This window comes from Triticum dicoccoides, chromosome 6A (assembly GCF_002162155.2).
Source record: "Triticum dicoccoides isolate Atlit2015 ecotype Zavitan chromosome 6A, WEW_v2.0, whole genome shotgun sequence".
NCBI classification, from domain to species: Eukaryota; Viridiplantae; Streptophyta; class Magnoliopsida; order Poales; family Poaceae; genus Triticum; species Triticum dicoccoides.
Window position 1 is genome coordinate 477,692,843 of NC_041390.1, and position 22,944 is coordinate 477,715,786.

Below are 22,944 nucleotides of genomic sequence, written 5' to 3' on the forward strand. Positions count from 1 at the left end.
TCCTAGGCCGTCGCGGCGCGGCGGGACATCTTTGCTGCATTCATGGCGCGGCGGGACATCTCTGCTGCTTCCGCGGCGCGGCCGGACCAGTCTGCTGCATCGACGGTGCGGCGGGACCTCCGTGCTGCTTCAGCGGCGCGGCGGGACCTCTGTGCTGCTACTTCCGCGCGGCGGGACTTGTCGGCCGCTCTCACAGCGAGGCGGGACATCTCTCGTGCTTCCGCTTCCATGCTTGCCTCTCCCTGGTGGCAATCTCTCGACCCAAAACTCACACTGTCCATGGCAGACGCAAGGGAAGGATGTTGAATGACTTGTTTGTTCTTGTGGATGAGGAGTTGAGGAGGAATGTGCAGTCATCTTGGCATACTAGTATTTATAACCGAGTACTAATACGCTCCTAAGTGGGAAACCGTTTAGGTTGTGATCGGTGTGAACAGGTTTGCAATTCAATATAGCGTGGAGTAATTTGGAATGTGATGAGACGCAAGCTCAAAATTTATTGACGGTTCTAGTTTCGAAGTGCGGCACTATTCCCGGATGGAGTACTTCTTTTTCTACTCCATCCTTTCCGGTTTTATAGGGCTTATCTCAAAATTTTAGTTTTTCCATTTTATAAGGCTCAATTTGGTTGTCTCCAACACATGTTCAGATTCCAAGGTGCATTAAATCATTGCATGCAAGTATTAAGAGAAAATTGACCAATGCATGTACTTTATGCATGCATGCATTGCAATTAATGCATTAAACCTATCTCTTGGGACTTCTCACACGCACCATCGTGCCACCCACAAAAACTTGTACTCTGAGTTTAGTAGTACGTTATACAGGAAGAGAAGAGGTGCACACATGCACTCGTCCTCTCACACACGCGTATGTTTTTTCTCGAAAAGGAGGATGATGACCCCCGGCCTCTGCATCTGGGAGTCACACACGCAAATTATTGAAATATATCGAGTGCAGTGCTTTGATGTGTCGCGTCAACTCGTACATCAATGAGAAGTTTGATTATCCTCTCCCTCGCGGACTTAACTGCACCTGCCTTTGGTTGTATGACAGGTTGGCCACACACCTGTAGGGCCCACCTGTCATACACGCAAAGGCAGGAGCGTCCCTCCCTCGCCCATGAGCGTGGTGGCTGGCAAGACTAGGAGAAGCTTTCGCTACACGCTCTCCCTCCCGCACGCGGTGGACATGCAGTAGTTCAATCGGTGTCAGATGGCCAGAAGCATACTGTAGTACTCCTCCAGTGCAGTAGTATTCCATCATTGTTCGACTTCCCGAAGAGGCGAAGAGCCAAGCGCAGCCCGGACGCTCGTGTGGCAGTTTCATGTGTATAGTAGTCTAGGATAGCATGTACCGTGCATGTAAGCTTAAAATCGTTGGGGTCGGCTCCATGCTATGTGGCCGTCTCGAAGTTTTTTTTAAAATAAAATAGTCTTCTAGCCCTACCCGAAAACTGTCGCACGTACTGCCCGGGAAAAGCCCCGCCCTCAACTTTTAACTACGCGAAAATAGTTCGAGCTTGTTCGTTCTATATAACTACAGTACTTACTGTATGTTTATTCACCCGTGGGGTTGTTCAATGAATGGAGGGGCGGGGAGCACAAGTGAACAATACTGTAGTACTACTAGTAGTAAGTAGGAGTCGTACAGTAGTCATCTTAAATAGAGAGTTTCTTTTCTTTAATGCCACGTACACAAATTGAAACACTTGTTGTGGAGAGAAAAAAGATAATCACTCCACTATATATGGACACAGGGGCCTGAGCGCTTGCTTTACTAGGGTTGCTCTCTTCATTCTCTCACCCTCTCCAGATATAAACAAGACAGCGGTAGCGACATTTTTTCTCTGCTCACCGCTGGTCACAGATCCGGCCAGATCCCTTCGGCCGGTGTGTGTAGAGGACTAAAAGGTGCATCATTCACGCGGTCATCGCCGCCGAGGGAGGAAACCCACAGCTGCCGGAGGGGCCCGATCCTCTGCCCGTGCCGTTCTCTCCGACACATGGCCGGCTCGGGAGGTCCTCCGACCCTTCTTCCTCCTTGCCGTATTGTCCGTAGATGCGACCTGCCGCCGCCGACATCCCGTCGACCCTCAGGCATAAGTTCTTCGAAAGCGGCCTTGCTCTACTACCTCAGCTCCTCACATGTCTGCATGTGCATCTTTTTCTACTCCCATCACCTCTTCCAAAGCCACCTAAATTTTAAGTATTATTAGAGGTAAAGCTACTTCATGCATTCGAATCTAGGGCTTTGTTCAAACAACGAAGAAAGGGGGGAAAGTTGTAGCATGAATCTAGGACTTGATTCAAAGAGGAAATAATATGGTGAAAGTAGTAGAGACCGGATACCCAACCGGTCTCTTGGTTGAAAAGGGAAATAATGGGAAAACGCGGTACAAACTGGATAAGGAACATATCTATTATTGGTTGAAAAAAGGATAGAAAGTGGCGGCTGGTGGACAAGTCAACAGAGTATGTCCAGGATTAGATTTGCTGCCATCATATAGTAAAAGGTCTCCAGGATTAGATTTGCTGCCCTCACATAGTAAAAGGTCTCAGGATTATATTTGCTGTCCTCACATAGTAAAAGGTCTCTAGGATTAGATTTGCTGCCCTCACATAGTAAAAGGTCTCCAGGATTAGATTTCCTGCCCTCACATAGTAAAAGGTCTCCAAGATTAGATTTGCTGCCCTCACATAGTACAATGGCACTCCTGGTGTTTTCCCCAGTATGATAAGTAAGTTGCTCCTTTACGCTGCTGAGTGTCCTGGTGTCCCCATGGTCCCATGCCCTTAAAACAACTCTTTAGCTGTTGTTGATTTACTGTGTCTGGTAAACAAGCAATGCCACCATTAAAGTAATCCCATATTTGAGAAATATCATTGTTGATCGTAATGCTTCTAGTAACATGAAGCATTGCTGACGTTTTAAAATTTCTACCGTCCTTGCGTGATTGCCATGAACATAATTAAGATGCTTCTTTTCATTTTATATATGTTTGTATATTCTTATTGACCAGCAACTATTTACTTTCTATCTTTTTATGTAGATAGGGATATCCATTTCACCTTGTTGCTATTGTGACCTTTTGGTGAACTGCACAAAACACTTTTTTTTGGAATGAGTGTCTTGTGCAGTTCAACTAAAATGTCACGTGGGCAACATCTCTCAATTTTGGTGGAACTGCACAAAATGGTGATTGGAGTTTCCAAAATCTCCGTCAAGTTCTGCTGGTAATCTCGTGCAACATTTTATTAGCCTTTGCAAGATGGAGTCATCACTGTCACCACAATGGCACTTTATTTTAGTGGAACTGCAGAAAAGGATAAGAAAATTATAGTTGCACCTTACATGAGCTGGACAGCCAACCTTAATGTTCCTCAATTTTAGTGCAACTACTAAAGAAGAACCTGCCAGCTCACAAGAGCAAGTACTTCTTGTTAGCTGAATGATGCAATCTTTGCTTCATTTCAGGTGAACTGCAGAAAAAGGCACATGAATTGAATCATGGAACTCCAAGCAGACCTCATCCAAGTAGAGGTGGAGGTTGAGTTCAAGGAGGCCGCTATTAAAGCGAAATCATGCTCTCCTGTCTCCTTGTTTGTGCTGTGCAAACATGTTGTGCAAACAGGAATACTCAACTACAGATGTTGTGACGGTCAAGAGCATTCGCCAAGTTCTTCGATTGTATGACATGGCTAGCCAAGATGGATTTAATCCCGATATTCACTTTATCAAAAGGCTCTAATGGATTGGTTCTGAATCTTGCAAGCTGGGAATTAGTGAGATGTGTAGGCATCTGTGTTGTACTTATTATTTGGATCTTATTTGTTGGTTCTGAATCTTGCAAGCTGGGAATCAATGAGATGTGTGGGCATCTTTGTTGTACTTATTATTTGGATCTTATTTGTTGGTTCTAAATCTTGCAAGATGGGAAACACGGCATGATGATGCAGAGGACAACAACCATAACAAACAGTTCAAACTTGGTAGTATTATCTTTGTGAAAGTACGACAAATGTGCTGATCGTGTGCGTCCTGAGAATAATAATTCTAATTGTTGTGCATGTTGATCCTGTGGCAGTGATAGAACGAGCGAATGCATTGCTTCTTTTAAGTACAAATTTCTATTAAAGCTAATTAAATTTAAGTAAAGTGACCACTAACTCCTGTTATTACAGTACCAATACAAACCCGCTCGTGAACCGATGTGTGGCCGGGGTGCATCTTCTGTCGGGCATGCAGCAGATGAGGGAGGGGTAGTAACTGTTGTCGCCTGTACACACTCAGCTTACTGTTGAATCTAGTTCCCCAAGAGCTGAAAAACGAACTGCTGCCGCCGCCTACACACTCGTTCACTCGAAGAGACTCCAATGGCGATCCGAGGGGTGAGCCTGCTGGATATGGACTTCAGCAAGGAGTTCCCCTTTGAGTTTGCCATTCAGTCCTATGGCTGCACCAAGTTGAATGTGATGTACACCAACGATACGGACTCGGTGAAGCTCTGCCTCACGTCAGTCCTATGGCTGCACCAGGTTCTGGAGCATTCGCCCGTTTAATCGACATCGCCGACTGCACCTTCGCTACGGTGGAGAGAAGGAAGAACGCGATGATTCGGCCATCTGGTGCAACAAGCTTGTCGACATCGAGAAGCAATACAAGATCATCAGCAACGGGCAGGAGAAGGATTCCGTGGTTGACCTCGCTGAGACCATCATCGACCCCTGATACGCCAACATGAAAGAAGACGACCTGAACACGTGGGACGTACCTCTGAATCTAGCCTACATAACCTATGCGGCCAAGGACGCATACGCATGCTATGACATGTACAGGAAGATCTTGGACATGAGGGCGTGTCTGCTTCCCGTAACCGACGAGTACACGGACAGCCGCAGCGTCATGATCAAGCATGCTAGGAAGGTCTAGATGTTGTACTTTATCTGTTTATAAGCACCTTTATCATCTGAGTGTTTCATGCATTAGCCTATGTGTCGTAATTATCTGTTTTGTCCGAAATATTTCTTTTAAGAACCCATTAACCTGATTTCTTTTTTAGTGGCTATTTGCTTATGTATCTAAACTAGTTCATTTGTCCGTAAAAAAAACTAGTTCACTCGGCTGCTGTGCTTTGAATCTCCTTCCTCCCAACATATTCCCCTCCACAGGTGGACCCAGCAGGTCTCTGAATTTTCTCCCATTTTCTTTTTCGATGTAAACTGAGTTTTCTCCCAGTACTTTCCCCTAGAACCAACTCAACTGTCCCACGTCTATCCTAAAAAATAATAATACCCCATGTACTATTAACTCATCAAATTAAAATGATATTTTATTTCGTAAGTTGAAAGTTCTTACAAAATAATAATAATAATTGTTTATATATAACTTGGCAAGTTAACTCCTAGTGATTGCGTACATAAGCTTGCAAAGATTTTACTGACGTGCAATCATGTGTTTATGTTTTTATAACATTTCTCCATCTAGCCCAACATGATATTTTCACCCAGCCCAGCAAGTCCGCGGATTTCGAGAAAAATGCAAATTGGATTTAAACGGGCTGCATAGATACTACATCATTGTTTCACCCAGCCCACCAAATGGACTAAAAAAACAAATGGACTGACAGCTGGGTCCACGGCCACAGCCTAGTTTTTTTATGATTTGCCAAGTAAGTCGCTTTGTTAGGCCTGTTGGGCTGCAAATCTTTCAAGACGAGGAGAGCTTTCATTCGGCTGGCCGAGAAAAAGGCCCATCAGTAATGAGAAATGGGATGTACATTTTTAAAATACATCAAACCGGCAATTAGTTTCAAATATCTATTTATTCATTTCAAGATTTTAAATTACATTAATTTTTATGCATGGAGAATTTGTTGGATTTTATATTGATATACATTTATTTTTATAATCAGTTTGAATGCGAGTCGAAATTTCAGGATTAAAAACAGTTCGGACCACACCGAAATATGCAAAATTTCGTATAATTTTTTAACCGTGGCCACAATATGGGCTGTAATGCTAACAAAAAGAATATGGGCTCCAAAAAAACCCTAAGAATTAGCAAATGGGATGTATGATGTTTTCCACAGATTTGAGGCTTTCCTAAAAAAAGGTTGACGCACAAGCAGTGACTGTTGGATGTCCATCGAACGGCCGTCGTGCTTCTTCAATCTCTGCTCTTCCTGCTCCAGCCGCTCAAACAAGCGCCGGTAGGAGGACTGCCTGCTCCCTCCTCCCCGCGGCCGGTTGTGCTGCCGTGCAGGCCTCACCGCCCCATCGTACTCCCATCGCTAGCCTAGTCATCCCTCTACTCACCCACACCTGCTGTTATTCTCCGGCGATGACAGATGAACCAGTAAACCCTCGTACAGTCGTACTCCCCTCCGCGTCGGAAACAACTGCCGAGTCTTCCCTGCCTCCGTGTCGTTCCCTTCCTAGGCCTCGCCGTCGTCCACCGCCCTGGTGCTCTCGGCGCGGCCTGGTCAACGTGGTCAACGACCAACATGCATCTGAAGTGGACTGTACGTGGAGAGGCCGACAGCTGGGTCCATGGCCGCACGCAAGGAAATGCCTCCTTATTACGCGCAAAATAATGATTCCTCCACCTGACATCAGGGACCCACCGAAAGGGCCTCTGTATTTCGCGAAAAAAACGTTACCGCCGCTGACAGCTTGGACCCACCAGCTATATCTTCGCACGCAAGGAAGTGCCTCCTTATTACGCACAAAAAAATGAATACTCCCCCTGTTAGCTGGGACTCAGTATAGTGGCAGGCTGACTTGTGGGCATACTAAGTTGACGGGGACAGAGGGCTTTGTCAAGTTAGTCAATATATGCACGATTCTAGCTCCAGTGACCGTACGATGTCCATCCAACGGCCATAGTGCTTCTTCAACCTCTGGTCTTCTTGCTCCAGCCGCCCAAACCAGTGCTGGTCGTGCCTCGTGCTCCTGCCTCCTATGGCAGTATGCGATGGGGCGGAGGCCTCACCGCCCCCTACTACTCCCACCACTGGCCAGGCCATCCCTCTACTCACCCACACCCCTTGTTATTCTGCGGCGATGGCAGCCTCACACCGCAGCGAACCAGTGAACCCTCGTACTCCTCTACGCGTGGGCATCCACTGCCGCGTCTTCCCCGGCTCCGCGTCGTCCCCTTCCTAGGCCTCGCCGTCGTCCACCGCCCTGGTGCTCTTGGCGCCGCATGGTCAACGTGGTTAAGGAGCGGCTTCCATCGGACGTGGAATGTACGTGGAGAGGCTGACAGCTGGGTCCACGGCTGCAGCAAGGAAGTGCCACTAATTACGTGCAAAATAATTATTCCTCCACCTGACAGCGGGGACCCATCGGACGGGCCACCGTATTTCGCAAAAAAAACATTTCCCCCTGACTGCTGGGACCCACCAGCTACACCTTCGCACGCAAGGAAGTGCGTCCGGGCAAAAAAAACAAAACAATTCGCCCCCCTGATTGCTGGGACCCACCAGCTACATCTTCGCACGCAAGGAAGTGCCTGACAGTCAGGACCCACCTGGTCGAAGCGTACGCAGCGTTGTCATTCTGGTCGCGAACGTGTATGTACATATATACTAGTCGATGTAGAGGCGCGCACGTGTCGTAGTAGAGGCGCGCACGTGTCGTAGTAGAGGCACACACGTAGCATGTACACGTATGTACAGCGGCCAGGGTGCAAGAAAGAAAATACGGCCTCATATGTACATACGGGCAGGGTCTCGAACGACTACTCGCGCATACGTACGGCCAGGGCTCGTGTACATGGCTAGGTCGGAACAGAGAAACAGCGTCGTCGTCGTGTTCATGGGGAGGCAGCATCGTCATCGTGTTCATGGGGAGGCAACGGAATGCGTCGTGTTCATGGGGAGGCAACGGAATGCGTCATGTTCATCAGGAGGCAACGGAATGCGTGGGAGCCAACCGGCTAGGTCGGAACGGAATGCGTGGTCGTGTTCATCGGGAGGGCTTGGACGGAACATGCGATGGAAACGAGGCCTGAACAGGGTCCTGTTGATCGGGAGGGGTCTGGCGTATCGCAAAACGGAGGAAACGGACCTCCTACGGTCGAAACGGGGGTCCTGTTGATCGGGGGGGTGTGGCGTACCGCAAAACGGACGAAACTGACCTCCTACGGTCGAAACGGGGGTCCTGTTGATCGGGGGGGTGTGCCGTACCGCAAAACGGACGAAACGGACATCCTACGGTCGAAACGGGGGTCCTGTTCATCAGGAGGGGTGCGGCGTACCGTAAAACGGGACTCCACGGGATACTGTTCATCTCCCCCGTCGACCTCCTCCAGCCTCCACGGGCTACCGTCGACCTCCTCCAGCCTCCACGGGCTCCTGTTCATCCACCCTCCACCGCGCGCTACTCCATCGGCTACTGTTCAACCACCCCTCCACCGTCTACTGTTCATCCAGCCCTCCACACCACGGGGTCCTGTTCAATCACCCCTCCACGGGCACCCCTCCACCGTCTACTGTTCATCCAGCCCTCCACCACACCACAGGGTCCTGTTCATCCAGAGGCAATGCCACCGCTCACTGTTCATCCAACCCCCCCTGCAACGCTCACTGTTCATCCCAGAGGCAGCATCGATCGGCTTTAGTTAGCAGCAGTAGCGAAGTAATCGCTTGATCCGGTTCAGTTAACATCCATCGATCGATCGCTCGGGTTCAGTTAGAGCCCAACGGCTCGCTCGGGTTCAGTTAGAGCCAACGCCTCGCACACACGCGCGTACGTGTATGAGAGAAACGCGCATCGCTCGGCCTCGACCTCCCACCGTAACCGGGAACTCCCCGAAATTTTCCTCCCCCTCGCTTCTACCACGGGTTTTTTCATCATGGACGGCCCAAAGAATGTCATGCAGCTGCGTCTCCGGCCCGCCCAGGACGAAAAGCCCATTTTCTGTCATGATTTTCTGTCATAGAAGTAGGAGCCCACCACATCTATGATGATACCGAGTTTTGTCACAATTATCGTCATAGAAGTGTCATATGTATGATAGAAAAAAATTTCGTTTGGCCCAAAATGTCACGGATGTGTCTTTTTTTTGTAGTGTTCATAGTCCAACAGTCCGGCCAAAGGATATAGTACGGCTGTCCGGAGACCCCCTAATCCAGGACTCCCTCAATGACGATGATTTCTCCCTCCGGGAGGGAAGTTCTCCGGGTGGAATCGCTCCACTAGAGGGCAAAAGTGCACCTGCCCAAGTTCCACCTCGAGACGGCAGCGCTTCGTCCCGAAAGTCCTCTCCTTATTTTTTATAGGTCAAAATGACTTATATACCATAAGAGGGGCACCGGAGGTGGGCCGAGGAGGGCACAACCCACCATGGCGCGCCTGGGCTCCCTAGCACGCCCAGGTGGGTTGTGCCCACCTGGTGGGCCCCCTCTGGTAGTTATTTGCTCCAATAATTCTTATATATTCCATAAAAAATCTCCATGAAGTTTCAACTCATTTGGAGTTTTGTAGAATAGCCTGACGCAGCTTGTCTAGGTCCAGAATTCTAGCTGCTGGTATTCTCCCTCCTTGTGTGCACCTTGCATATTATGAGAGAAAAGGCATTAGAATTACCCCAAAAAGCATTATTATGGATAAAAACATTATAAATAATAGTATGTAAACATGATGCAAAATGGACGTATCACGCGCCGATGTTGTCACTGCAGTGAAGCATCGTCGACAACTACCTGGGCTCTAATGCAGTGCTTGCCGATGACTGTGGGTGATGCAAGATCGTATGAGGGAAGGGGATGTTGTGTGATGTGAGGAAGGAGATCATGTGGGTGTTGACCGTTCAAACCAGCTGAGAGGAGGTATCCGGCGGTGTGGTGGGGCTGATCAAATGGCCAGCGAGGCGTCTTAAATCTTCCTGGCATTAGCCGGTTGATTTGTAGCGCTGGCCATATAAAATAGCATATAAATGCATATAAAACATCCAAGATTGATACTTTAATAACGTAGAACAATCAAAAATTATAGATATGTTAGAGATGTATCAAGTAGGCCAATAAAACTAGTTTGGAATATATTGTTTGCAGTTTTATCTCCAGCATGGTGTCCTCCATAAGGGCTGGAGTGACACTTCCTCAAAATTTGTTCCCACTCATACTCAGGTATAAAACGTCTAATAATACCATTTACTCCTTCTTTATATAGATGTGGGCCATCCCAAAAATAATGTCTTAAATCAAAGAAGGTTTTTTTGTTTTATTGGTAGGTAATGTTAGGCGCTATATATTATATATTTAGCAACAATGTAATTAGTATAATCAACATACCAAGGGTTATGACGAGAGGAAGTATTAATACCAAGGGTCATCTAGAATATTTTCTATCCCAGACAAATTATCTCCTACATGGTTATCAGCTCCCTTTCTATCAACAATATGTAAGTCAAACTCTTGTAATAAAGGAACCCACCTAATCAATCTAGTCTTAGCATCTTTCTTATCCATAAGATATTCATTAGCAGCATGATCGTGAATATTTACATTAGAATCAACAATATATGGTGTAAACTTGTCACAAGCAAACACAAATGATGTGAGTTCTTTCTCGGTAGTAGCATAATTTTTCTGAGCACTGTCCAAAGTCTTACTAGAATAATGAATAGATTTAATTTCTTATAAACTCTTTGACCAATAACATTGATGACCCACAAGTATACGGGATCTATCGTAGTCCTTTTGATAAGTAAGAGTGTCGAACCCAACGAGGAGCAGAAGGAAATGACAAGCGGTTTTCAGCAAGGTATTCTCTGCAAGCACTGAAATTATCGGTAACAAATAGTTTTGTGATAAGGTAATTCGTAATAGGTAACACGTAATAAATGTAACTAAGATGCAACAAGGTGTCCTAATCCTTTTTTAAGTAAAGGACAAGCATGGACGAACTCTTATATAAAGCAAGTGCTCCTGAGGACACATGGGAATTATTGTCAAGCTAGTTTTCATCATGCTCATATGATTCGCGTTCGTTACTTTGATAATTTGATATGTGGGTGGACCGGTGCTTGGGTGCTGCCCTTACTTGGACAAGCCTCCCACTTATGATTAACCCCTCTCGCAAGCATCTGCAACTATGAAAGAAGAAATAAGATAAATCTAACCATAGCATGAAACATGTGGATCCAAATAAGCCCCTTACGAAGCAACACATAAACTAGGGTTTAAGCTTCTGTCACTCTAGCAACCCATCATCTACTTATTACTTCCCAATGCCTTCTCCTAGGCCCAAATTATGGTGAAGTGTCATGTAGTCGATGATCACATAACACCGCTAGAGGAAAGAAAACATACATCTCATCAAAATATCAAATGAATACCAAATCCACATGTTTACTTATAACAAGACTTCTCTCATGTCCTCAGGAACAAAATTAACTACTCACAAAGCATATTCATGATCATAATCATAGGGGTATTGAATATCATTAAGGATCTCAACATATGATCTTCCACCGAATAAACCAACTAGCATCAACTACAAAGAGTAATCAGCACTACTAGCAACCCACAGGTACGAATCTGAGGTTTTGAGACAAAGATCAGATACAAGAGATGAAGTAGGGTTTGAGAGGATATGGTGCTAGTGAAGATGTTGATGGAGATTAACCCCCTCTCGATGAGAGGATCGTTGGTGATGACGATGACGATGGTTTCCCCGTCTAGGAGGGAAGTTTCCTCGGCAAAACAGCTCCGCCGGGGCCCTAGATTGCTTCTGCCCAGGTTCCGCCTCGAGACTGCGGTGCTTCGTCCCGAAAGCTTCCTTATGATTTTTTCCAGGTCAAAAGACATCATTAGCAGAACATGGGCACCGAAAGCCTGCCAAGGGGCCCACAAGCCCTAGGGGCGCGCCCCCCAGGCTTGTGGCCACCTGGTGGGTCCCCTCTGGTATTTTCTTTGCCCAATATTGTTTATATATTCATAAATAATTCTCCGTAAATTTCTAGGACTTTTAGAGTTGTGCAAAATAGGTCTATCAGATTTGCACCCTTTTCTGTCCAGGATTCCAGCTGCCGGCATTCTCCCTCTTCATGTAAACCTTGTAAAATAAGAGAGAAAAGACATAAATTTTGTATCATAATGTGTAATAACAGCCCATAATGCAATAAATATCAATATAAAAGCATGATGCAAAATGGACGTATCAACTCCCCCAAGCTTAGACCTCGCTTGTCCTCAAGCGAAAGCCGAAATCGATAAATATGTCGACATGTTTAGAGATGGAGGTGTCGATAAAATAAAATACGGACATGATGGCATCATGATTATCTTTAGAACAACAACATATAATGACATATAATTTATTATTATAACATGATAATTCGTTCATAAGGTAAAGTATGAATCAGAAATTTTATTGAAAACCAACAAACTATGATCTTAGTCATTGAAGCAATTGCAATTTATCATAAAATTGGAAAGAGTCAATGTAAGAGCTTTTGTATAGCAAGCCCACATACTCAACCATCTCTTAGTCTTTCATAATTGCTAACACTCACGTGATACTTATGAGTTCAAAGCTCGAGTCGGACACACAGAAAGATAGGGGCTTATAGTTTCGCCTCCCAACCTTTTACCTCAAGGGTAATGTCAACAATAGTACTTTATGATAACCTACATCCGAGGGGATATGTATATTTGGATCTTCCCCAACATATAGTGCTTCCCAAAAAGGAAAAGTGTAAAAAGGAAAGGTGAAGATCAACATGACTCTTGCATAGAGGTAGAAAGTAAAAAGTAAAAGATAGGCCCTTCGCAGAGGGAAGCAGAGGTTGTCATGCGCTTTTATGGTTAGGCGCAAAAAATCTTAATGCAAAAGAATGACACTTTATATTGCCGCTTGTGATAAAGAACTTTATTATGCAGTCCGTCGCTTTTATTTCTTCCATATCACAAGTTCGTATAAAGCTTATTTTCTTCACACTAAAAGATCATACATATTTAGAGAGCAATTGTTATTGCTTGCACCGATGACAACTTACTTGAAGGATCTTACTCAATCCATAGGTAGGTATGGTGGACTCTCATGGCAAAACTAGTTCAAGGGATGTTTGGATGCACAAGTAGTATCTCTACTTGGTGCAAAAGATTTGGCTAGCATAAGAGGGAAAACAAGCTCAACAAGTTGGAGGAACCATGACAATATAACTTCTATTCGGATATAAGACAACATAACCCATTATGTTGTATTCCTTGTCCAAGATCAACTTTTTAGAATCTCATATTTTAATGAGTCCCCACAATCACAAAAGATTTCCAAGATAGTATATTTGTATATGAAACCTCTCTTTCTTTATTACGTCCTATTAATTGCAACAATGACCAAAACTATGTTTGTTAGCTCCCAACAAATTTTACTCATCATACCCTTTATATGTGAAGTCATCACTCTCCATAAAATCATTATATAATCTTTTTACTTCTTTTATTCCTCTTTCTTTTTCTCAAGATCATAGCAAGAAAACAAAGCCCTCAACTCAAAACTACTCTCTATCATATAACTCACGGACTCGGTTACATAGATAGATCACAAAGCAAAACTCAAACACTAAATCGTACTAAAACTTTATTCTACTAAACCGAGACATAACCAAAAGGATCGAACTAAGAAAAATAATAAAGGTAAAGATGTGATTATGATGATACGATATCGGGACACCTCCCCCAAGCTTGGCAGTTGCCAAGGGGAGTGCCCATACCCATGTATTTAGATCTCTTTCTTCAGAGGTGGTGATGATGTTGTAGGCTTGTCCTTTCTCCTCAGCTTACGCTTGCGGGTGGAATTTTCCACCTTCAGGTCATAGATCTCTCCCTCTAGTATTAATAACTTTTTTCATAATTCTTGCTTATTCTCCTGCAAAGACGAAAAGGGATAAACACAGATCTTAGGTTTCTTTGCTTTAGTGGGGAGACTTGACTTTTTGAACTCCACATGCATGTCCCCAAGCTGGGGTAGCGGGACTTCCTCTTCTTCGGAACTTGTCTCTTCCTTTCCCTCCGGATCATAGTCTTCTTGTTCCTCCGTGGTCCAACAGTAATGCTCCACATCCTCATAAACCTTGGGGTCTACAATGTGAACAGCTACATAGCTCTCTCCCTCGGAATCTTGGGACGACATGCCCTCAGATCTTTCAGAAAAATAACTTGAAACGAAAATAGGGGATTTTGCCATGATATGGTGGTCAAAACCTTCGGGAGAATATATAATGATTTTTTACCGACCAAAAGAAGTATTCTGCAAGAAATAGAGTCTGGAGGGCACACGAGGTGGCCACAAGCCAGGGAGGCGCGCCTAGGGGGGTAGGGCATGCCCCCAGGGCTTGTCGCCTCCTCGTGCACTTTTCGGACTACTTTTAATTTTCCTAAAGTTTTAAATATTCCAAAATGGAGTAAAATTGCCATTGGAAACGTTTTGGAGTCGGTTTACTTACCGTACCACATACCTATTCCTTTTCGGAATCTGAAACGTTCTGGTAAGTCTCCCTTATGTACTCCTCTGGTGACATGGTATTAATTATATTGGTTTCAACATTTATGGGAGTATCTGAGATATAGTGTTTGATTCTTTGACCGTTTACCACCTTCGGGTTGGTGCCTTCGGCATTGTTGATCTTGATGGCACCGGAACGATAAACCTCCTCAATAATGTAAGGGCCTTCCCATTTGGAGAGAAGTTTTCCTGCAAAAAATCTTAAACGAGAGTTGTATAGCAAGACATGGTCACCTACATTAAATTCACGCTTTTGTATCCTTGTGTCATGCCATCTTTTAACTTTTTTTCTTTAAACAACTTGGCATTTTCATAGGCTTGGGTTCTCCATTCATCAAGTGAGCTAATGTCAAATAACCTCTTTTCACCGACAAGTTTGAAATCATAGTTGAGCTCTTTAATAGCCCAATAAGCTTTATGTTCTAGTTCAAGAGGTAAGTGACATGCTTTTTCATAAACCATTTTATAAAGAGACATACCCATAGGGTTCTTATAAGCAGTTCTATAATCCCATAATGCATCATCAAGTTTCTTAGACCAATTCTTTCTAGATCTATTAACAATCTTTTGCAAAATCAACTTTATTTCTCTATTACTCAATTCTACTTGACCACTAGACTGAGGATGATAATGAAATGTGAGCCACCATTAGTCATTAAATATCCATGGACTCCAAACCTCGGGAAAATAACTTCTTTAAGCATTTTAATAAAAATATTATGATTTCACTACCTGCAGAGAATATCTTGCTGGAAACTACTTGTCATTTCCTTCTGCTCCTCGTTGGTTTCAACACTCTTACTTATCGAAAGGACTACAATTGATCCCCTATACTAAATCCTAAACCCGGAGAGTGAAAAGCTCTTGGTAAGTGGAAATCGGTAAGAAAAAATTATTACTACAGGCTGAAATTTATTGTCACTTATTACTATGGAGAACAATCCTTTGAGGGGTTTGTTCGGGGTATCATCACCTCGACCAGAACCACAATTAGTTGCTCCTCAACCTACTGCACCTACTGAAAATATTGGTTATGAAATTCCTTCGGGTATGATAGAACAACCGCTAGCCAATCTTTATGCAGGAGACGGAACTGAACATCCTGATATGCACTTGATATATGTGGATGAAATTTGTGGATTACTTAAGTTTCCGAACGCGACCTCCCACACGTCGTTTGGTCGCCGGAGGAGGACTTTCGACGACCTCCACCGTTGCTGGACTCGCCGTGGTCTTAACTCCAGCAAATCACTAGTTAGGCACTAACTGAATGACCCCCTGGGTCACTGACAAGGGGCCCTCGCCCTTGCTAACTTTGGTTAAGTTCATAATTAAACTTAACTAACCAATTGACTCGCTGATGTTTGGGCCCAGTCCTGCTGACACTTTAGTTAGGGCGGCCGGCGAGCCAAGAGCCGAAACCTACAGAGATGAGATTGCCATGGGGCTCAACCAAACAGGGATCGAGAAGAACATCCGTAGTAGATATCCAGGCGTCGAATCATCTGATCCGACGTGGCCAGCGGCGAAGACCACAACCACACGCCGATTGACCGCGTCCAGCACGGATCCACAGATATCTGATCTGAAACTGGCGCCACTCGCGACCACCTGGTCGTGCCAACCACGCAGTCATCACCTCGCCGCGAGTTGGGGCCCCGCTGCTGTCACCGCGCCGCGCATGATGTCGCCAAGGGTTGCCCGCCGACCGCGCCGCTGGACCTTGCGTAAGCCTAGTTCCTTCTCGCGATCCGGCCATCCCGCACCAGTCGAGATGCTCGAAGGGTGGAGAAGTCTCGCTGCCACCCTGCCGGCCAAGCTTTGCCTGGTGGCAGTGCGGACGGCGGCGAGGAGGGAGGTGAGGCATGAGGGCTTGAGGGGAGGGTGGCTAGGGTTACCCCCGGGGTCACCCACGGGCGCGGCGCAAGGGGGAGGGGACTAGCTACTTATCTCCCTTTAGTTGTTTGTGAATCTTGCTTGGATTTGTGGAGAAAGCACTTGTGTGATTGGATCTATGTGTTGGGGAACATAGTAATTTAAAAAAAATCCTATGCACACGCAAGATCATGGTGATGCATAGCAACGAGAGGGGAGAGTGTTGTCCACGTACCCTCGTAGACCGTTAAGTGGAAGTGTTATAACAATGCGGTTAATGTAGTCGTACGTCTTCACGATCGACCGATCGTCAGCACCGAACGTACGGCACTTCCGCGTTCAGCACGCGTTCAGCTCGGTGACGTCCCGCGAACTTAGATCTAGTAGAGCTCGAGGGAGAGTTTCGTCAGCACGACGGCGTGGTGACAATATTGATGAAACTACCGTCGTAGGGCTTCGCCTAAGCACCGCTACAATGTAACCGAGGTGGACTATGGTGGAGGGGGCACCGCACATGACTAAGAGATCAATAGATCAAGTGTTGAGTCTCCAAGGGGTGCCCCCCTACCCGTATATAAAGGAGGGAGAGGAGGAGGGGCGGCCAAGGAGGAGGAGGCATGCCCAAGGGGGGCAATACTACTCCAAGTAGGATTCCCATGTCTTTCCTAGTCCTAGTAGGAGAGGCGAAGGAAAGGGAGGAGAAGAAGAAGGAAAGGGGGCCGGCCCCCTAGTCCAATTCGGTTTGGGCTAGCGGGCCGCGCGCCCCTAGCTGACCGACTCTCCTCTTCCTCCACTTGGTCCCATAAGGCCCAATAACCCCCCCGAAAGGTTCTGGTAACCTCCCGGTTCTCCGGTATTTATCCGATAACCCCCGAAACTCATCCGGTGTCCGAATATAACCTTCCAATATATTGATCTTTACGTCTCGACCATTTCGAGACTCCTCGTCATGTCCGTGATCACATCCGGGACTCCGAACGACCTTCGGTACATCAAAACACAAAAACTCATAATACCGATCGTCACAGAACTTTAAGCGTGCGGACCCTACGGGTTCGAGAACTATGTAGACATGACCGAGACACGTCTCCGGTCAATAACCAATAGCGGAACCTGGATGCTCATATTGGTTCCTACATATTCTACAAAGATCTTTATCGGTCAAACCGCATAACAACATACGTTGTTCCCTTTGTCATCGGTATGTTACTTGCCCGAGATTCGATCGTCGGTATCTCAATACCTAGTTCAATCTTGTTACTGGCAAGTCTCTTTACTTGTTCCGTAATGCAACATCCCGCAACTAACTCATTAGTCACATTGCTTGCAAGTCTTATAGTGATGTGCATTACCGAGTGGGCCCAGAGATACCTCTCCGACAATCGGAGTGACAAATCTTATTCTTGATCTATGCCAACTCCACGAACACCATCGGAGACACCTGTAGAGCACCTTTATAATCACCCAGTTACGTTGTGACGTTTGGTAGCACACAAAGTGTTCCTCCGATAATCGGGAGTTGCATAATCTCATAGTCATAGGAACATGCATAAGTCATGAAGAAAGCAATAGCAGTAAACTAAAACGATCAAGTGCTAAGCTAACGGAATGGGTCAAGTCAATCACATCATTCTTCTAATGATGTGATTCTGTTTATCAAATGACAACTCATGTCTATGGTTAGGAAACATAACCATCTTTGATCAATGAGCTAGTCAAGTAGAGGCATACTAGTGACACTATGTTTGTCTATGTATTCACACATGTATTATGTTTCCGGTTAATAAAATTCTAGCATGAATAATAAACATTTATCATGAAATAAGGAAATAAATAATAACTTTATTATTGCCTCTAGGGCATATTTCCTTCACTATGTTCATGAGTTTATGTTCTTGTGATTCCTTTTGTTCCTCTTGTTCTTCAGTGTTCCTCTCAATCCACCTTCAAATTCTAAAAGATTGGGCAATCTAGGGCTTGGCCCTACATCAATGGGTTTTGTTACAAAAAATGTCGATGCCTCATTTCATGCGGACACACTCTTTGGTGCTATGAGAGTTGGGGCTCGGGATGATCGTGGAAGCTTCATCGCGACAACAACATGGTTTCTACCACATGTTAACAAATGTTTATTTGGCTGAGATGACTGCAATTCGGAATGGTATATATCTGGCTGTTCGAATTTGGTGTAATAGCTTGCTGCTCGAATCAGATTGCAGTTTTGTGGTTGATGAAGCAATGAAGCATCTCAACTCATATGTTGGTCCAGATGTACTCAGAAATATGACGTCTAGTAATACCATCTACTCCTTCTTTATATAGATGTGGGTCATCCCGAAAGTAATGTCTTAAATCAAAGAAGAATTTTTTCTTTTATTGAAAAGTAATGTTAAGCGGTGTATATTTAGTGACAATGTAATTAGTATAATCAGCATACGAAAGGTTATCACAAGAGGAAGTATTAATAACAGCTATTTGCTCACCAGGAAAAATATCATTCACCGAAATTGGGTCATCATGAATATTTTCCATCCTAGACAAAATATCTCCTACAGGATTATCAGCTCCCTTTCTGTCAACAATATTTAAGTCAAACTCTTGTAATAAAAGAACCCACCTAATCAACCTAGTCTTAGCATCTTTCTTATCCATAAGATAGTTAATAGTAACATGATACGTGTGAGTAGTTACTTTATAATCAACAATATATGGTCTAAACTTTTTACAAGAAAACACAATTGCTAAGAATTCTTTCTCAGTAGTAGCATGAGTTTTCCGAGCACTAGCCCAAGCCTTACCATCATAATGAATAACATTTAATTTCTTATAAACTTTTTTTACCAATAGCATCACCTATAGCATAATCACTTGCATCACACATAACTTCAAAGGATAAATTTCGATCAGGTGGTTGAACAATAGGAGCAATGATCAAAGCTTTCTTAAGTATTTCAAAGCCTTCTACACAAGCATCATCCAAAACAAATGGAACATCTTTTTGCAAGAGATTAGTAAGAGGCCTAGAAATTCTAGAAAAGACCTTAATGAACCTTCTATAAAAACCAATATGACCAAGAAAACTCCTTATACTCTTGATATCCATAGGACATGGTATTTACTCAATGGCATCAACCTTAGCTTTATCTACCTCAATGCCTCTTCCAGAAATCTTATGACCGTGGACTATACCTTCATTTACCATGAAGTGACACTCCCCCCAGTTCAAGACAAGACAAGACGTATCAATGATCAACTCTCTGGACACCCCGTGCGCACGGGGCATCTAGAAACTCTCTGTACACCCAATGCCCACGGGCTCCTGGACCCTGTGCGCATGGCCCCTGCTACAGCTACTGGATACCCCATGTGCATGGGGCATGCAACGTGCCCACGACCCCTTTACCCCGTGCACATGGGGCCCTGCCTGCGTGCAAAGATGGGGAATGAACCTTGTACCCCTACCTCGTTCCCTACCTCCAGCTACCTATATATTTTGCACCCCTCTCACTTTTTAGGGTTAGCAAAGTATACCTCATTTTTGCTCCTTGCACCTCCCCTTGAGGAACAAGACCTCCCTATTGGGAGAAGGATCTCTCTAGATCAACAAGAGCTCATACGGGAGAAGGTTCTATCTAGATCATGAAGACCTCCATCTCTCCTTGAGATTTGGAGAAGAACTACCTATCAAGACCTCATCTCCCATTGTGGATTTGAGAAGAACTATGCTATCTACTTATCTTCCTTTACTTGTTTGTAGATCTTGCGAGTCTTGTTTGGATTTGTGGAGAGAGCACATGTGTGATTGGATCTATGGTCATGAGTGTATGTTTTTGTGATTCCTTTTGTTCCACTTGTTCTTGAGTGTTCCTCTCAATCCACCTTCAAATTGTGAAAGATTGGGCAACCTAGGGCTTGGCCCTACATCAATGGTTTTGTTAAAGTAAATGTTGATGCTTCATTTCATGTGGACACGCTCTCTGGTGCTACGAGAGTTCTGGCTCAGGGTGATCGTGGAAGCTTCATCGCGGCAGCAACATGGTTTCTACCACATGTTAACAACGTTTATTCGATTGAGATGACTGCAATTCGGAATGGTATATATCCGGCGGTTCAAGTTTTGTGGTAGATAAAGCTATGCAGTAGCTCAACTCGTATGTTGATCTAGACGTAACTAGTGTTGTGGAACGCGAGCAAAGGGGATTTCGCAAAGGTTTCTTATACACATTGTTTTCGTCAAGCAAATGGTTTAGCAAAGTGTAGTACTCCCTTCGTTTCTTTCCAGTGTGCACCTAAGATTTGGTTAAAATCAAACTTTATAACGTTTGACCAACTATATAGAAAAGAATATTAACATCTACAATACCAAAGCTATATGATATGAAATTAATTTCATGATGCATCTAACAATATTGATTTCATATTGTGAATCTTGATATTTTTTTTCTATAAACTTAGTGAAAGTTAACAAAGTTTGACTTTGATTAAATCTTATATGCAGACTAAAAACAAACGGAGGGAGTACTCCGTTAGCACTAGATCTTCTAGCTTCTCGGACTCTTCGTCCTTGACTTTATTCTCATCTACTTTTTTTGCGGGGATTTCTCATTTACTTATAAACGACATTAGTACAACCATTCGAGGAATAAAGTCTATTTGCTGTAAACAAAAAAGATAACTGCAAGAGAATAATAAAAAGATAAAAGCTTGTTTAATCGCTCAGAAACAATGCTCATCAGTTGCTCAGTTCCCAAAGGCCAACACGCTGGCCTCACGCCTTCCCCCATTCGATTCCCCGCTTTGTTTTTCCTTTCCATGTTGCTCCTCCCTCCGCCTCATCTGCTCTGCTCATCATAAAACCTCCCACTGCCTCGCCTCGCCTCGCATCCCACCGCAGCACACCACTCACCTCCTCACGCTCTCGCTCATCACTCCCCCAACAACTAACTCCACCACCACAGTATCATCAGCCATGGGCGCCACGGAGGATTCCTCCTCCGGCTCCGAGACCACCACGTCGTCCTCGGCGGAGGCCCTGGCCGCGCCGCCGTCCCCGACGGCCACCACCGCGTCGTCCAAGAAGAAGCGGCCGCGCAACGACGGGCGGCACCCGACGTACCGCGGGGTGCGCATGCGGAGCTGGGGCAAGTGGGTGTCGGAGATTCGGGAGCCCCGCAAGAAGTCGCGCATCTGGCTCGGCACCTTCGCCACCGCGGAGATGGCGGCGCGCGCGCACGACGTGGCCGCCCTCGCCATCAAGGGCCGCGCCGCGCACCTCAACTTCCCCGACCTCGCCCACGAGCTCCCGCGCCCGGCCACCGCCGCGCCCAAGGACGTCCAGGCGGCCGCCGCACTTGCCGCCTCCGCCGACTTCCCGGCCTCTGCCACTGCAGCTGCCAATGCCGGCGCCAAGAACCCCGACGGCCCGGAACCCAGCGCCGCCTCCGCCTCAGCCTCTGCCTCTGCCTCGGCGCCGCCGGACACCGCTGAGGATGCGCTGTTCGACCTCCCCGACCTCCTCTTCGACCTCAGACACGGCCCTCCGTCCTGCCAGCTCTCATGCGCCTCCTCGTGGGACGACGACGTGGCCTTCGCCGGCCCCGGCGCCGGCGTGTTCCGCCTGGAGGAGCCGCTGCAGTGGGAGTACTAAAGCCATCAAGCCGCGCCGCCGCTGCATGCATGTATGGCTCGTAGGTGCTCCCTCGTTGCCACATCGGGCCGGAAATCATTTCGGAACCATTGGAGAACCAAAAGAAGGAAGCAAAACCACTGGAGTACTACTAAATTTAGGAGTGAGGCCATGTACAAATTGGGGTTAGCCTCGTGTTCTTTATCGTATTTGCTTTGCGTGGATTGTGGGGCAAGAATATGTTTTTGTGTGTGCAATTAACACCGCATCTCCTTTTTCTTCCTTGTTTCTTTTTAGCGAGCGCTAGTGGTGGTAAAGGCGATCGGCCGAGCGGGATTTGTTGGACTAATGCGGCACGAAATGCTTTAAAGATGCGGCTTTTAAATTACGGCGATATTCGACCGGTCCTCTCACTCCACTGATCCGGCCCAAAGCGCCGGCAGCAATCATGCATTCAACCTCGATCCCATATTCCGGCCGGTCGATTAATTCGATCTTCTCTTTTTATATTCTCATTCGTCCAACTTTTACAATTTCAATCCTTAGAAATTAGAGCTGGAAGCAGCTGAAAATATCACGCGCTCAGCTTGCGAATAGGTAGAGTACGTACGTAGGGCTGTAGCGAGCCGGCCAGGAGGGGGAGGGCGAAAGCGACGTGGACTGTACAAAAAGCGGGGCTGCTTGTTGCAAGAGAGATCCGTGCCTGTATCGCGCGATCGGTCGCCATCGTCGCGGGCTGGCCCGGACGAGCGTGCGCCGCTTGCGTGCGGACGGGCCGGGTCGCTGGCTCGGCGGTGGAATATTTTGGGCGCGTCCGCCTCGTCGCGAGCCCTTTGGCGCGATCGTCCGTCCGTCGCTGACATGCATGCATGGGAGGGGAGGGATGAGAGGACAGCGGAGTGGTTGCGCGCGTGTAAATGGCGCCAT

The 22,944-nt window shown here is 46.0% G+C and overlaps 1 protein-coding gene across 1 annotated transcript; it reads left to right on the forward strand.

Annotated features, from left to right (window-relative positions):
* Positions 1-21,148: 21,148 nt before the first annotated feature.
* On the forward strand, positions 21,149-22,294 carry LOC119317372 (ethylene-responsive transcription factor ERF039-like). The gene has a single exon (XM_037591817.1). It carries the CDS (start codon positions 21,361-21,363, stop codon positions 22,036-22,038), a length of 678 nt encoding a protein of 225 aa, XP_037447714.1. The 5' UTR covers positions 21,149-21,360; the 3' UTR covers positions 22,039-22,294.
* The last annotated feature ends 650 nt before the right edge of the window (positions 22,295-22,944 follow it).